Source organism: Pseudorasbora parva, chromosome 21, assembly GCF_024679245.1.
Source record: "Pseudorasbora parva isolate DD20220531a chromosome 21, ASM2467924v1, whole genome shotgun sequence".
In the NCBI taxonomy this organism is placed as follows: domain Eukaryota; kingdom Metazoa; phylum Chordata; class Actinopteri; order Cypriniformes; family Gobionidae; genus Pseudorasbora; species Pseudorasbora parva.
The window spans coordinates 31,958,463-31,976,626 of record NC_090192.1 but is presented as its reverse complement, the minus strand read 5'-3'; the positions used below and the strand labels follow the sequence as shown (position 1 = coordinate 31,976,626).

General features: G+C 37.1%; 1 protein-coding gene across 7 annotated transcripts in view; it reads right to left on the bottom strand.

Annotated features, from left to right (window-relative positions):
• The window catches only part of baiap2b (BAR/IMD domain containing adaptor protein 2b), a 57,288-nt gene that overhangs the window by 22,430 nt on the left and 16,694 nt on the right, over nt 1-18,164 (bottom strand). For 6 of the 7 annotated variants that reach the window (XM_067430473.1, XM_067430474.1, XM_067430471.1 and 3 more), the window contains 3 exons: nt 3,580-3,641; nt 3,008-3,079; nt 1,631-1,768 (listed from right to left, as the gene is read on the bottom strand). In XM_067430473.1, the coding sequence (XP_067286574.1) occupies nt 1,631-1,768; nt 3,008-3,079; nt 3,580-3,641 (272 nt within the window). Of the gene's footprint in view, nt 1-1,630; nt 1,769-3,007; nt 3,080-3,579; nt 3,642-18,024; nt 18,112-18,164 lie in introns of those variants that run through there. The other variant, XM_067430469.1, reaches the window with a different exon arrangement.

Below are 18,164 nucleotides of genomic sequence, written 5' to 3'. Positions count from 1 at the left end.
TACATAAAATAAAAAAAAACATCTGTAATTAATTTCTGTAGTTACATTTGTAATTACACAGTTGGCACTTCCCTTACACCCTTAAACTTACCCACACCACCACACCTGTCTCTAACTCTACCCGTATCTCACCTCAATATCAGAAAAGGTGTTTTGCAAAACAATTTGAACACAGTAAGTACATTGTACTTATTTTTTGATGTAAGTGCATAGTACTTAAGGCCACCTAATATAAAGTGGGGCCTCACTTTTAAACTCACATACACTGAAAGGAAACTAATTCTTAAACTATGAATGTTGCCCAACCCTGAAATAGAATAACAAATCACCTCTGTTTGGTTTACTATGATCCTCCAACATCTTTCGTTAGATTTTGGAACAGGAAGTTGCCTTCGTTGTGTTCATTTAAAAAATTTAAACAACCCACTCATCTTTATTATTTCTGTGTTCTCTTATACACACCTGTGGAGTGTGTTTAACAAGCAAACAGAGCCCACGGCGTTTTACGCAACAGCGTGTTCCCACACCACTACAGGAGCACACCTACAGCTAATGCCATGAACCGACCCCCAGATCAGTCCACAGCATAACACTCCCACTTCCCTCTGACCTCGCACCTGGTGACGACGATAGTGAGAGGCGTATGTTCAAAACAAACAGCGGCCCTGACAATTCAACCCCCATACGATGAGGCCTCGGTGAACAAAAGCACAAGGACACCACACACAATGAAACCCACACAAAACAAGTACAATATTGCATGGAAGGACTTCAGCCAATAGAGTGGGATTTTCTTTAACACCTAAAGAGCCAAAGAGACTAAAACTGGAATGTTTGTTCTGTTTTCACAGCTTATTGTCTGGTTTCGTGCAAATCAGGTGCATGAAAAGAGCAACAACATATCAAAAAAGAAAAAAATACACCTTTATTGAAAAAGAAAATAATGAAAACAACCTTGTGGATCCATAACGTGTGAAAGAGGCTTGTTAATATTTCAATATATTCCGAAAATATACCTGTGCAAAAAAAAAATTGCTGTGACGTGGTTATTTTTAATGGACCTTTCGAACCAACTGACTTTTTTTGTTGTTGTTGCTATAAATACTATTACAATAGTAAGACAAAAATAAGTTGGAAAGAAATATAAATTGAGAAATCATCTCACGTGAGTTCAAAGGTGTTTTCAAACTGTGAAGGGGGGGGGGGGGGGGGGGGTATTTATAGAAATAGAGGGATCTTTAGAATTCCCATGATATTCCATCCCAGCAGAAAGACTCAGTTTGGTCACAGATTGCACACACATCAAAAACAAATGAAATGCCTAAATTCTGGAACATTCTAATCTACTGCCAAAATTTTGAGCGCAGAGACGTACATTTTTTACAACATTAATTTATTTATGCTCGTCTTCTGTACTCTGAGAGACATTTTAAAGAAATAATTTATCCAAAAATAAATTATCTCATCATTTACTCAACTTCATGTTGTTCCAGACTAAAATTGGGTGTTTGGAACTACATTTTAACAAATATCATATGGGTTTGGAATGACATGAGGGTGAATGTTGACAGAATTTTTTGGGCCATAATTAGCCCACCAAAAATAAATTTGAAGAGCAAAGTTGACTCACCTGCATCTCCTTGTCTCCATATTTGGAGGGGTTCTTGCTGCCCTGACTCTTCCTGCGCAGTTTCTTCAGTTCAGCCTGACATTTCTCTAAACTCTCTCCTTTACTTTTGTGTTCCATCTGATATTTCTTCAGAGCTGCCTGCAAGACGAAATAACATAGCTCTCTTCACAATCAGCAGCTAAGATTATCTTAATGGACAAGACGAGGAGATGAATGCTCGTATTTTAAATATCTATCAAGCAGCCAGAAAGTGGACGAATGCCAACTAGAATGGAATGAGATGAGGCTTGAACTTTATTTTCAGGACATCCTGAGGTTTAAAGCTTAATATAAATGTTTAGCGTGCCCATTGTGAGACAAAAGTTTCTTAACTATGCTTAACTGAACAGAATCCAGAATCAAAAAGACCTGAAGGTCGTCATGTGTTCTTTACTAATGGGAACTTGGCTGAGTCAGCCCAATCAGTTCTTTCATTGTCCTCAAAGTGTCTTCCCAGAGCTCCCTGCTTCATGGATTCATTGTGTTTCAAACCAAGCCTCTTTGTTTCCTTTAGTCTTCGCTGCCAAAGCCTTCTGCTACATTTGACTGAGCCTAACGCAGTTTTATTTTTCAGCCTTCTCATGTTTGGAACAGAAAAGCATGGGAGCATAGTTAATTATTTTTGTCGATGCTGGAAATGAGTGAGTGAAAAAATGGCCCTTTGATTTCTTGCCAAGAAGCTGAGGGTCAATCTAATGCACTTACAAACAAGCCAGTTAGAGACCCCACTAAGAATACTTCTCAATTTGTGTTGCTGAAAGCCTCATTTCAGATACTCTGCTGATCTTTCATGCATATAAACAGATTTCTCTAAAGTAAAAAAAAATCTCACATAGGCGAGAAGGCAAACCTTTTAGAAAATGTTAGTGGTAATGGTGGTTATACTCTCGCTTTCATTAAATGCAGTAAACTTAATTATTGCCTTTAAAAGAGACAGTATTTGGGGGTGGATAAGGCCAATTCACTGAAATGGAGAATACATCTAGTGATTATGTTATTGGAAGCGACAACATGTTTTTTAAGCAATTAAATGAAGAAACGAGAAAGAGAGACAGTGCTTAGCTTGAGTTGTGTAAGAGAATCTCGAGATACATTTTTGTGAGTGAAATCCAGCCATTGCGATCGAGAATTTCATGTGAGGGTGAAAGTTAAACATAGATTCACTACTGGTTCAAGTTTCTCAGGCAGATTAACCACGTTGACCAACTGAAAGCTAAAGTGATGTCTGTGTGAGCAGTGCTTTATGCACTATTGATAATACACAAAGAACATTTTTTAATCATCAACACTTCATCCGTATCTTAGTAAGTGTTTGTGCATGTATGCTTATATACTTACATTTAAGTAGCGAACATCCAGTTCCACTTTTTTCTCCAGTTCTGTGAGTAGTTCATTGTGGAAAGATTTCAGCTGAAAATTACAGTAGACAAATACAGTTCATATTATATTCAAACACACACTACAGTGCAAACCCACTATTGTCCTCTCATATGACAAACAATGACTCTGCATTTGATTACACATTTCACACCAAACTCAGTCATTAACACTAGACCAAATAGCCTTACAGAACAAAGACTCCTTTTTCTGCCCTGTTATCATTTTCAGAAGGACTCTGATATGGTTTGTTTAACATCTGCAGCTGTGTCACACAGCACGGGAAAGTCTGTGTTCTGTCTAAGTTGGTGTGTTTATGCATGTGACCGTGGACTATTGTCCTCCATGTATATACGGAAGCGTCTGAGTCGATGTGACATTTTGAGACACCACTCCCTTCCATTTCCTTACCCTGGAGGCTAATGGGGCCTCTTAGATACAACCTGATTGTCTCAGTCATGTTGTGAGAAAATGTAATGAGAAAATGTGTGCCTATGAGGCAATATAATCTTCATCACATTAATGATACTCACCATGTCCTCTAGCTGCATTTGGATCTGTCTGTGAACCTCCGCCATCTGAAAAAGCACATCCCCTTGAGAGAGAGAGAGAGAGAGAGATAGACAGAGGAAATAAATGAAATTGTCATTATAATGTGTTTGCACCCAATATCAGAACACCATGCAGTCAGACAAGGGTGCAGTGAAGAGAAAAAAGGAGGTAGAGAGAAAAATTATGAAAGTGAGCCGACAGTCAGAGCCGGCGCCAGGGCACATAAATCGGGGGCTGTGGGGTGCATTTATATTTCTATGGGGGCCAGAGGTAGGTAAAATCACACATTTGTAATTGTTTTCGAATGCATGCATGCACAGTAACTCATTTGGGGCGGGGGTCATGGCCCGGAAATGCCGCCCCTTGGCGCCGGCCCTGCCGACAGTCAAGCTATAGGTGCAACAAAGATTCTGACAAACATGAAAAAAAAAATAATAATAATAATATTATTTAAAAAACAAATCACACTGAAAAAGTAATATTACTGAAATATTATTTCATGAAGATGCATACAAAACAAAATAAAACAAAAGTTTTCATGGGAAACAGTAAAAGCATATTGCAAGTGCATGTTGAATAAACATGAGAAACAAATAATAAGACTGAACAAAAAATGATTCAGAAAAAATGTTAAAAAGAAAATGTTGTTAGCACACAAATTTCTCATATCAACGTATCATTCTGTGAAACGAGAGGAAAAAAAATAAAGAAAAGGACAAATAAAGAGAGAAGAGGTGAATCATGCAGCCATTTGAGGCGTGTGTGTTGTGCTGTGCAGTGTCGGGGTACCTACATGCTGCCTCTTCTGATTAGGCAATGCATTGTAAAAAACAAAAGGAACAAAAGACCTAGTTTGAGCAGGAAGAAAAGTACAGAAGACCTTAAGACAGTGAGAAAGAGTGAGAGCTAGCTAGAGTAAATGAGTCAAACCTCCCCAAATATTAAATGCATAAATAACACAGGCTAGAGGGCTGCCCTATTCTCATGGACACAATATTAGAGCAGTGTTTCCTACACCGCTATTTGCTGCTGAATCCATAATGCCATAGTGAAAAAAGAAAGCATTAAGCCACAAGGGCCATCAAAGTATGCAAGTGTTTTTCAAGGCTATGAAAAGCCTTGAACGGGCTGGTGGCATAATTGTAAGTGTGATTGTAGAGTCTCAAATCATATTACTTAACATCAAAGCAGCCCTAAAACAAAACTTCCATTCATTACATTAGTAATGCACACTTCCACATAGACTGTAGAATGCTGAGACATCATCCTTCCATCCATACAACAAATTCTTGTCTAACTCGGCAATAACCAGGTTTGAACTGGCTTAATAAAATAATGAAATAAAACAACAAAAAAAGCACACACAGTATGCAACATAGAGAGCAGCATCAGCCGCAGACACTTTGAAAAGACGTGGGATTTACACACACAACTTTTCAGCTGTATAAGAACAATGACAGACGCATCCATGCACTCGCATGACATCCAATGGGCATGATCTCTCTCTACCTCCTGAACTGATAATGGACGCAAATCTTCATGTATGGGAGTGCATATGTGGAGGCAACTCATCCCGCATTATGGACGTGAATGATATCTCAAATTGTGCTGCCTGTTATTTTCCATATCAATAGATATTAAATACTTTCAATATACACTTGTTTATATTTGAAATCCATGTCCATCCCGATAAATCTGAGCTACTGAGCCACACAGTGCATTTCATAAAGCGTGACCCTGCCTGTCTTTGAATCCGTCAAGCCGGACCCAGCACAACTGCACCAGCCTGCAGTACATATCTAATCAAGTCTTCCTCTTAAGCTCTGCCTTCTGAGAAAAAGAAGGGCAGTCAGTTTTATACAGTCGTTTCAGTTCAAGGTCAGCAGTGGCCATCCAGTAACGTTCATCGAAACAGAGAGATTAATAGTGGTGGATATGCAAACACATATTACACATATGCTGATCTTGCTGTATCCAAATTCAGGTCATAATTTCTGTTGGTAGACTGAAGAAAAGAGGCATGAATGTGACACTTTCTAAGGTACCAAACTAGAATAGCCATTGCCAATAGAAACTCAATTAAATATTCAGGAAGCACTTCATTAGATATGATGGTTATGTATTATGTGCAAGTGACTCTGTAATTACCCATGTTAAAAAAGGAGGGGAAAACAACTGATTTCTTCAATTGAATCATTTACAGGGTTCAGAACTGAACATTCAAAAGAAACTTTGGTTGGTTTCTCTTTCATAGCTCTCAAGATGTAATGGCGATCTTATTTATTCATCATCTAAGTTTCTCGTATGTTTTCTTTAGAAGAAATAAACAAGGGAATTGTCTAAATACAGTAAGAGTAAAGTGATATAAAATTAATATGGATAGCATAGCATAGCTCAGATCATTTGGCCTTTGAGTTAATATTAGCATCCCTAACTGCCTAAAGGTCTGCCATCACATCTGAGGACAGTTTGTGACATTGTTAAGATCTCTTCTGAAAGTCTATGCACATGTGAGATCACTAATGTGTTTTTCTCAAGGCTCTCTGCTGGGGACCCTCTGCTGCTGACCATGCCCTAGCCTTACCCCGTTGTCCCTCACCCAGATCTTGTCTGTAGGTCGACACACTCTCATTTCCTGTCTAAGTCAGCACAATAGTCTGACACCACTCCCCGTCCTCATCCTTCCCACCCCAGATCTCTCTGCTGCAATTCAGCCGTGCTCGGCAGGGCTCTAAGCCGCTTACCAGTAATCAGCACGGATCACAACATCTGCAGCTTTGAAAGACTTAAACATATTGTTGTCCGCTCTTAAAGGGCCGAATCAATTAAGGTACAGTCTGAAGAAACATTGGGGCATAGTCAGCACCCTAAAAAATTACTAAAATCATTTTGGCTTGTTTGACGAAAACATCAATCGGCAATACATTTTTAAATAAAGCACAAAGGACTTAAAAAGAAAGAAATATAGATAAAAAAAGATAAAGAGCTTAAAATGAGAATGATTTTTGATTTGCTATGCACAACTAAAGTCAACATGTAACCCATTTTATTTCCGTAAAATGATACCTTTCTGCACGCACATGACATGACACATTTAATGTGACAAGCACAATTTAACTTAATTAAAATAATTAAACAAATTAGTACAACTTGGCCACAATTTAACTAAAGCGAGGGAACAAATTAGTACAAAGTGACCATAATTGAATTAAAACAAGGAAACAAATAATAAAGTGTGGACACAAATTTACAAGTTATGGGAATTAAATCTTAATTTGTGCCCTCATTTTTTTTCACGTCATGTGTGGAGCTCCATACCTTACAGAGAAATATTATTCCAGAGAAAAAGTAAGCAATACAGCGGCATCACTGTATGGTCTCACTGGGTCAGCCTAACCTTTCAAGGGAAAGACGAGCCACATAATGTACTCTCATTTGAGAGAGAGCAAGTGAGAAAGTGCTAGAAAATCATTTTTTTCTTCCTTTGTCCAGTCTTCTGTTGTCCTGTCTCTTATTAAACTAACTCAATTCTCCCTCTCCATCTCTTGTTGTTCTCAAATTATTTTACTCTTTCTGTGACCTTGATAGAAGTAATAAACACCAATAGTGGGGGAATTATACAGCACACAGATGGATGTGATAAACTTTAGTACCTTTGGACCAAAGTCTCCTCTCCTGAATTCTCCAAAATGCTGGAAGACACTTTATCAAAAAAAAAAAAAAAAAAAAACTTTTGATAAAATTTTAACTTTTATCATTAAAATTACGTAACCCCATAGTGCATAGCTCTTCATTTCCACCAAGCTCACATATGGCTGTATCTATAGGCAGAACGAACAAAACAATCAAACTAATCCATATGCTTCAATATAATCATCCAGCTGTAGTTGAAACTATAAAACTCAGTGACCCAAAACGAAATGTGTTGATGCCTCATTGAGCTTGAAACTCCAAGGCCTAAATAATTATTTCGCGGACATTACTTGGTGGCAGAGGACTGTATACATAACTATTAGAGAGCAGCTGATGAGGCCATAATGGAGATTGATTACTGCAGCAGAACAGATTCAGGGAGGGGGGTTGTGGGTTGGATGTGCTGGGCAGCCAAATTCATTTGATCAAATATCGATGTAACATTGTTATCACTGTCCATGACTATTGAACTTTATTTAGACCTACAGGTAGACCTAAATAATGAATCATATAGCTTAAAGCAATAGCTTATTTATAAACTTTATTATAAGTTTATTCTAATTACTATCTATTACCTACACAGGCATCTACCTTCTAAGTAAAATGGAACCTCACTGATTTAGAATGCTCTACAATGGCAACAACTACAAAAATAGTGCAATGAAGACAACTAATTCCAATGGAGTTAGGCATTAGAATGTTGCTAAGCTAACAAAAAATACTCTAATGAGAGTTAAGATAAATAGCACACCCACATTTTGAGTAAAACAGTTAATTTATACTTTGCAGTATTCAATTTACAAATCAAAACTTATCTGCCATTTTACTATTATTATTTTATTTTAAAAAATAAAAATATTTTGAGACTTTCCGTAATTCATTCTGGGATGAAATGCTCATTTGAATTTACATTAAAAAAATACATTTTAGAAGGCAAGTATGCATACACAATGCATTAAAATGCTGTAGGAGGCTCACTAGGGTTTGGAAGACTTGCGCATTGCAAAAACATAAATGTATTAATATTCATGACCACATTTTTCTCTATAGCATGGCTCGTTAATTGTCTACTTGTGAGTGGATAAAATGTTCTTAAAATAATATTCTCCAAAAGCTGATCTGATGCAGCTCACAGCGGCGGATACATTGCCAAGCTACTCTTCTCTTCGCAATGGCATCTGTAGCAGCAATTATCAGCTCTGTGATTCATTCCTCAGAGGTGTTTGAGCCATTTGCCCTTTTTTTTTTTTTTTTTTTATGTGTGCTCGTTTGTGTGTGGAGGGAAAGATACCCAGGGGGGTGAGACAATGGCTTTCAGTGTGGTGAGGAAACACACAAAACATGTTAAAACACTACAAATCCCACCTACTTGGAGTGAAAATGAAACTTAAAAAAGTGACAGGGACATGTGAAGGCCAAGTATGACAAATTATACTTGGATTTTGTCATCTGCATTAAACCCATCCAATTTAGCACACACACATTAGGAGTACACAAACACACACACACATGTTGGTCTATGTGGTTTACAGGGACTCTCCATAGGCATAATGGTTTTTATACTCTACAAACCATTCTATCCCCTTACACTGCCCCTTCCCCTAAACCTACCCATCACAGGAAACATTCTGCATTTTTACTTTCTTAAAAAAACATAATTTAGTATGTTTTTAAGGCCATTTGAATTATGAGAACATTTGATATGTCCTCATAAACCACATAAACAGGCTCTCACACACACACACACACACACACACACACACACACACACTCACACACACACACACACACACACACACACACACACACACAAACACACACCCAGAGGGCAGCCATTTTTCTATTTTGCTGTGGCACCCAGGGAGGGAGTGATTGGGAGATAGATGTCTTGCTCAATGGCTTCCAGGTTACCAGTCTGACTCTCTAACCATTAGGTCACGACTGCCCCGAATTTAGTCTGTGCCAACCTGCTGCCACTCTCCCAACATCAGAATAGAGTTAGTCACATAATAAAGTGCTATTTCAACTCTTCATGTGGTGAGCAGGAATTGGTATAAAGGAATAAATGTTTGAGAACTGTGAAAGCGACAGCTGTGTATATCTATACAGAAAAATATTTCCACGGTTCTTAAATGTCTTGTTGAATGTTTATTCTATTTTTATTTGTTTTTCAGTTTATGCTATTCTATAAAAAATGTTTCTAGAAACATATCAACCTTCCTTACTCTGTAAACCAAAAATAATAATAATAATAATAATAATAATAATAATAATAATAATAATAAAGAAACTATTTTAATATATTTTAAAACTAAATTTATTTCTGTGATGACAGCTGACTTTTCAGCATCATTACTCCTGTCTTTAATGTCACATGATCCTTAGGTAATCCTTAAGCTGATTTGGAGTTCAGGAAACATTTATCATTATTATCAATGTAGAAAACAGTTGCTGCTTAATTTTTGTGGTAACAGAGATACATTGTTTTCAGGATTAATGAATGAAGAGAAAACATTTATTTGAAAAAAAAAGTAACAGTATAAAAGTTTAGTGTTTACTTATGATCATTTTAATGTATGCTAAAAGTATACATTTCTTTTAATCTTACTGGCGACAAACGGTAGAACTATATATATATTAGATTTCTTTATATATATATATATAAATAAAGAAATCTAAAATAAATCTCTTAAACATTTTAATTTTAGTGCTTTTATTCCTTCGGCTAAAATTACTTTATTACTCTATTCAGTGTTGTCAGAAAAGACTAATGGTTCTGTAGATGTGTCCAGTTTATCTTTACTTTAATGAGGGATTTAGCCTTCGGGTCATTCCCCAAGATGAAAAATAACATTCATTGTGATGTGCCACAGTAGAAAAGAAGCTAAGCATACAAATGCTCAACGTTTGGACAGGAAATCTGATCTGCAAGGCATATTTTGAAGGATTTATTTAAATAGCTTATCAAAAATGAGACCGGATGTGTTGCTTGAGTATTTCAGTTTGCACCAAGATTTGCCAGCATTAATTATTCAAACACCCCAGAGTTATTTTGTGACTACAGCGAGAGCAAGATGCTTGCAGACGCAATTAATCGTGTTTAGTCAGAGAACACAGTTGCCTTTCTGCAAACATTTGTGGTTGAGCAAGAATATCCAGGATTTAGTCTAATTATCAACAGAAACGGTTGTAATTTGATGGAAAACTCCCAAAGCTAAAGCTACAAACGTGAGAAGACAATGACCTACTGGTATCTCACATCCATATTTGGGCAGAGGGAACAGGAAGCTGTTTAGTATTCCACACACTCGTGCAGCATTGAGGAGGCAGACAGGGGAAGCTGTTTTTGGAAACACTGACATCACCAAGGAGGCATTCTGGGACTCTAAATCCACAGCACGGGCTGCATTCACAATACTCTTGCTCTCTCATTCTCTCTCTAGCGGAACTTCTCCTGTTAAGGCAAGTGTTTCATCTATTTTTAGCTCACGGCTCCCTCTCTCTCCTCGGGCCGGCTGCGTTCCTGCATCAGTGCGTGGGCTGACTGCGGGCGGTGGGTGATGCGATACGCACAAGTGCTGCATTGAAGAATCACTGTGCATCTCTTTTCACAGCAAGAGATCACGAGTAATTCAGAGTTGAGAATGCGATGAAGAGGAAGATAACGGCACTTAATGAAATATCACCATTATCCACCCTGAGAACAAAGCTCTTGCAATGATATAAATGAATTTCATAAATTTAGATTACTTCCGCCTATTCAGTTTTATAACTAGACTGATAGGCTTTAAGCCTGATATCATTATAAGTATATTGCAAATCAACTAGTAGGTGGATTTCATGACCGACTAGTCGACTTATCGTTCTTTAAGGGATATTTCACCCAGAAATGTACACAAATAGTCAAATATTTGAATATTCCATAATGTGTTCAAATATGCAATTAATATTCAAAAAATAAAAATACTATTAGAATTTTCTACGTTGCTTTGCTGGCCGTAAATGCAGTGAATCCATGTCCAAAGCACTAAAAGAGAGCTGTAGAGCGTTAACAATTTGATTGTGATTGGTCACATAATGTTGTTGTCAGCCACGCAGTTTGGAATTACTTTGATAAAAATAGTCTTATAATATTTAACTTAATATTTAAGTTACTTTTGATCAAATTATATCAGATTATATATCATAATATCACCACCACAATGAGAAATCATATGAAATCTAAACACCAAGCGAATGAGGGAAGACAGCTGTCCATCACTGCATTCGGACTGCCGTGAGCCAAAAAGATACCTTATGATAGATAGCAAAATTATCTCAGCTCCCTTGTTCAGAATTTTCATTTTTGTGTTAAGTGTCCTTTTAAGGAAATTCTGTATAAATTGGCTGGTTTAAGTACACCTGACCTTGCATTTTTTACAACGTAGCACCGTGTCCAACGGTTTCTATTTCTGTGACATCGCGGCTGGAATAACAAATCATGGCAATGATAAACTCAGGTAGTGTTTATGTGCTTTACTTAATGTCAAGAGTATGTAATGTGACTTTAAATATCATTTAGTGCTCCAAGCTTTGCAACGTATCTTAGTCGTGCTAAAAGCAACTTGAAATAAAAAATTTAATTGGAAACAAGAACGTTCAAACTGTGAACAAAGTATATTCTTTGACAAACTCTATGTATGTATGTAATGTTTAAATGGTGTAATATTTGTGAATTTGATTAAGTAGTCTACTTATCCATTTCCTTGCGAGTGCCGTCAAGATTAAAATCTCTGGTGCCGTTCACTTGCTGCGAGAGCTCTCCCACACGCTATTCTGATTGGCTTTGGGTTTTGATTGATTTGTAGCATCTCATAGTCGTGTCGCATCTGGTGTTATGCTTGTCGCTGAAATCTTGTCACGTGTAGTTAGGACACGGTGTTAGATGTATTTTTGCATTCAAAAACTGTGCAACAGAGTGGTGTGAGATATATATATACAGATATATATATATATATATATATACTGATCAACTAGATTGTTGGATGACTAGTCGACATCCATATAACATGGGGGACAACAAGTGCACACACACAGGCATGTGAACTGTGCTTACGCTTTAGCTCTTACATTATTAACCCTAGTTTGTGCTCTGGGGTCTATATGACCCCAAAGCACTTTTCTTTAGTTAAAAAAAATGGTTCCCTTTATCTCAGTGGAATAAAACTTTGTGACTTTTCCTAAGTTATCTATCTGTACATGCACAAAAAAACTGGGCTTGATTCGGTTGTTCTAAAGGCATGTAAAAAAATTTGTCACACTCAGGAGCTTTGGGGTCAATATGACCCCACATTGAAATGAATGGGAAAATCGAAAAAAATTTGTTTTTTATTTTTCATTTGTCAAAAAAAATATATAAATCCAGAATAAATCTGAAAATTTCCATACCACAATGAAGCCCTGGTACTAGAGCACAAATGTAAAGTGGAACGAACATGATCACTTGCACACACACATGCTCACGCACACAAACACACATAAACAAACACACAGGAGTGACTCCAATTGAAAGCATTTTTTTTAGAAATTGACAAATAAAATCAATAATTCCAGAAAAAAATCTGAAAATTTCTACACAGAAATGAAGGCCTGGTACTAGAGCAAAAATGCAATGTAGAAAAGACATGCTCACTCAAACACACACACACACACACACACATACATACATACTAACAGGAATGACTGCCATAGCCAAATAAAATCAGCCACAAATGCAGAACAAAGATAAAAGGGGTGAGACCTAATGCACACACACACACACACACACACACACACACACACACACACACACACACACACACACACGCACGCCCGCACACATGTGCACGCATACACGCACATGCGTACTGAGGCACCACCCACATGCGCACTGGCGCATTACGCACGTGCGCCTATGCGCACGCGCACATGGGCACGCGCGCACACACACACAGAGAGAGAGAGAGAGAGAGAGAGAGAGAGAGAGAGAGAGAGAGAGAGAGAGGGAGGGAGAGAGAGCATCTATGGAATTTGTCAAATGAAATCAGCAACAAATGTGAGTACCTGAGTGAATCAGTGAGACCTAATGCATGCACACACACACACACACACACACACACACACACACACACACACACACACACACACACACACACACACACACACACACACACACACACACACACATACACGCAGAGAGAGCAAGGGAGAGATGAAAGGAAACTGACCCGTTCAACTTTGAGAAAGTTTACTCTGAGATCTAAGAGCTGCAACTTTGTTTTGAAAGCAAAGTAATTGTTCCCATAACATATATTCCCATACAAAAGAGGGCCAGAGCATGGACTGATTTTTGTTCATGATACATGTTCATTCACAACATTCTGAACTGCTTTTTTACCATGTGAATTATGTAATAATTTTTGTAGCTAGTTATTGCTTTTATGGTCAGTGTTCAGAATTTGATTATCAAAAAATTATATTGTTATTCAATGTTCATTCTTCACTCCTGGTCATTTATGCATATTGCTGCTGTTTTTTTATATATATATTATTAAATTAATATCTTCAAAATTCTAAAGTTAATAATTTTTTTCCACATTTGGTTCATTAAAATAAATAATATTCAACTACAATCCGATTCTAAGTCTTGTACTTTAGGTGTTTCTTATGTGGCGATTTATGTGGTATTTTGTTAAAACAGACATTTCAAAACTTATCAAAAACTACCAAAATTCTACTATTTGAAGGAATATTTATTTTTTTATGTCTTGTATAATGTTTATACATGTATAAATTCACAAAATGTATAACAAAAGTTATGATATGAGCAGTTGGCCACATCCAGTAAAATGAATGGATCTCTATTGCCCCCTATGGACAAAACAATTTCTTTCTTAAATTGTAATTCCTTCAAGTTTGTCTTTGACCAACAGATGGCAGAATTGTACAGCTAACACCTATATCAATATCCAGAAACAAATTCATTTTAATTTAGATCATGATTTAAGTATTTTTTTCATAAAAAATTGATATTTCACACGCAAGCTAATGGTATTAATGAGGATTTGTGTGGTAAATAGGTACAAAAGTACTTTGAATATCCAAAAACACAGCATTACTGTATAGATGAGAAGTGAACAAAAAAAATAATATATTATATGTAATATTAAAAATGTATATTTTTTTTACAATCACTCTTTACATTTTGGGGTCATATAGACCCCAAATGCACTGAGTGTAAACAGGAAACTAAGGACATATTAGGGTTAATGTAGCCGCTGTTGTGCAACATCCTTTAAAAACCCTCTAGTCCATCTCAGAGACATGCTAACAAGTACATGAAGACAGGAACATCTTGAAACTGACTGTGATGGGCAGAAGTGTTTAACTGAGATTGTGTGAATGATTTTTAGGTTTCATGGGCATCATAATGATCAGTGAAGCTTCCCCTCTTCAGAACTGCCTTCCTTTCCGCATACAATTACTTAAGCCAGAAATAAGTCTGTATCAATTATTAACGCTGGGCTAAGACCTCAAGATTTATTTAGGCGTGCAGCAATCGGTTGGGTCCACATGGCTGATGCTATGGTTCCCACGTGCTTAAATGCACGCACCCTCACCCACGCATACATCTGCATGAGTATAAATTCATAACAGACTTATTCTGCCTGTGGCCAAATTGGATAAAAGTTTCCACTTTATGCCAACGTTCTCTTGAAAGCACTTTCAAAGCCTCTGGCCCATAAATAACACTGGCATTCAACATATACTTACAGAACAGACCCGATCCAAACAAAACCTGTCACTCAAAGAGGAACACACACTTCTTTGTCTCGCTCATGGACATCAATCAAAGAACTCACTCCATCAACAACCAGACAATGGAACAGGTATGTTTTGTGGTCATGACATGTATCTGGTAGGCTCTGGAATACCATGAGAAACATAGACACATGCAACAAAAGTGTGAAGCTGTTCACACTTAGATACTTAGATTAGATACTTAATATTACTTAAAATTATTTTTATATGGTTTGGCTTAGATAATGTCTATGCTAAAAAAAATTGAGAAGGGAGCCCAAGGGACCTCTGGGACTGCCAAAGGAATAAATAATTAAATATATGCTGCTGTTACTATAATAATAATAGTAATAATAATTATAAAGATATTGGGCCAATATCGTGTCAATATACTGTGCATCCATTGTAAAAGCTGCATGGTAATGGTTATGTACAGAAACAGTTCATGCAGGTTGTCATTCACTGTAAAGAACAGGCATATACAAATGACATGAGTATTACCTGTAGAAGCCTGTCTGGCTATCACCAGACCAAGCTCAATTTAAAACTGAACATTGGTCTGGGAAGTCTGCTCTGTATTTTCTACTGCACAAGAGGTGATCAACGAGCATTATTTGAATGACTCTGTATGCAATTGAATAGTTATTCAACCAATCAGACCACAAGTGGCGTGATCAACATGCAACGACCCATCATTTCTCTATCTGTCATTATGTTAAACCTGCCAATAGTGCGCCAGGTGGATAAGCCAGTCTGTGATTGGTTCCCACAAAAGTGTAACAGCAGCAGTAGAAATGAATGTACGGGTTTCCAGACAGTTGCCGGGCGAAATCAAATCAGATCAGGCTGGGTTTAATGCATAAGTTAGTCAATATATGCATGCACATACTATTATGGGAGGAGGGAGTATACTGATAGAGCTTTAACTTACGTAACACTAGCATTTTTTAACTGTAAAAAAATATTAGCAAACTAAAAACACTTGTTTGGGACACATTCACTTCTGTATTTGTTGTATTTGGTCAAATCTATATTAATGGACACATATCTTATATCTTATAGTGACGCACACATACATATGACATGTTATGCTGTAATTTTCCTATAGAGATGAAAGTCTCTAGTGAAAAGGCTGAGACTTAAATTCTCCTAACTTTTCTCATTAAACTTTTTCATACATAGATATTGCTGATTTTTAACAATGCTGAGACAGCAGCACTCTAAAAATAGCTTTACTGCATTCGAAAATATAATCTCATAAGGTCTCCAGCTTCGTCTGGCTGTACTGTTTACATATTGAGAATGTTGTAAATTAGGTAGCTAAACTCAGGAGGAGATCTGAATTCATTCAGGTAATAGCCTTTTACTGGTCAAATTAGAGCTGGGGACGTGACCTCCATTGAACATTTATTCAATGAGACACCAGCCGTGAAATGAAAAAGTGAATGCTCAGAAAAATGCTTCTGAGATAAAGAATGGAAGAATAACTAGCTTTCATGTCCCCTCTCCCCTCCAGTCTTCTTCTAAGATAAAACTTCTACTCATATTTGCTTCTGTGGCTTAAAGAATGACAGTACTAATTATGCAGTAGATGTAATAGCCAATCCTATCAAGAGTCTCACATTCCACTGAAGTCCATCTAATCAGACTCCAACTCTACCCAGAGTGATGGACTGGACACACAAACTGGACAACAAGGCTTGTTTGTTTGAAGCACAGGTTCAAACCCACAATCAGGTCAATACATTTCCCCTTGGAGATCAAAAAACGTAGTCTAACCTGATTTAAAATCAAATTATTATTATTATATCAGGTCTAAAATGCTCTTTCAGCATAAAATGCCAACAGAATAAAACACTTTGTGGAAAGGTAAATGCCAAAGGATTTATTTGGATGTTCTGATATTTGGTGCAGCCATTGGTTGCTATGGTGTTTACTGCATAGTTAGTCACTGCTGGCTACAAGGCACAGTCACTTGTAAATAATGAATGGACAGCAACATTACTAAGGAAAGAAAAACATACTTGTACTGTGACTTCAGATGTTTTTTGAATGTCATCTCCAAAAAGGGTTCGCATAATGTATAATTTATATTTTTTCATGGACTTGTTGCACAATGATTTGTAGGGCATAATTCATACAAGGGCTAGACCGGAAACAAATGATTTACAGATGCCTTACTGATGCACAAAGCTGAATGGTGAATTCAAAATTTACATTTATTTTAAAATTATTAAATGGGAAAAACATATGCAAGACAAAATTTTACAGATAAAATAAAAGGCATCAGGTGATGTGCAAACACTTCCACTAAACTGAAATATTTCAAGACTTTACCTAGCAAAGATGGGACAGATGCCATCTGAAGTGGCAGGCTAAGAAAAAAAATTACACAAACTTTTTGATATGGTTTAAAGCCAGACCAATACCATTAATGCATTTACACAAATCACAAGGATTGTTTGTTCTCATGCACAGCCGGATGGCAAAGATTAAGGTCATGAAGTTCAGTGCAGTGAAAAGTGGGTAACTAGATTTTCATATTTTACTGCAAAAGAAATATACACAGAATTTTCATAAAAAGTTGAGATGCATCAAGATTGGATTTATAATCTCCTCATGGCTCCCTAAATCTAAATCCTAATTGCTAAAGTTAAATTATTTTTCATAGAGAGACACGGAAATAAGACAACAGGATAGAATGAACATAATGCAAACCAATCACCAATGAGCAAATGAATAAATCTGCAGAGTTTACATTTGTAATTGCGTGTTATGCCCAAAGATACAGTCTTAGATATGCTGTACTATGCACTCATTCATCCAAAGCCATTCACTCTGAAACCATAAGTTAGTCTCTTTTGCAATCCCCCTCCCAACCACAGGGGGCACTGCAACTACAGTCTATAACTCACCAAGATCCTTAGAGCCGTGACTCTCGCTGGCCAGCTCTCCCATCCGCACCAGTGCGTCGAAGTAGCCTTTTGCTGCAAATGTCACACCTGGAAACATGGAAGCATTGGGGACATAAGAATCGGGGTTGTGCTAACTTGCT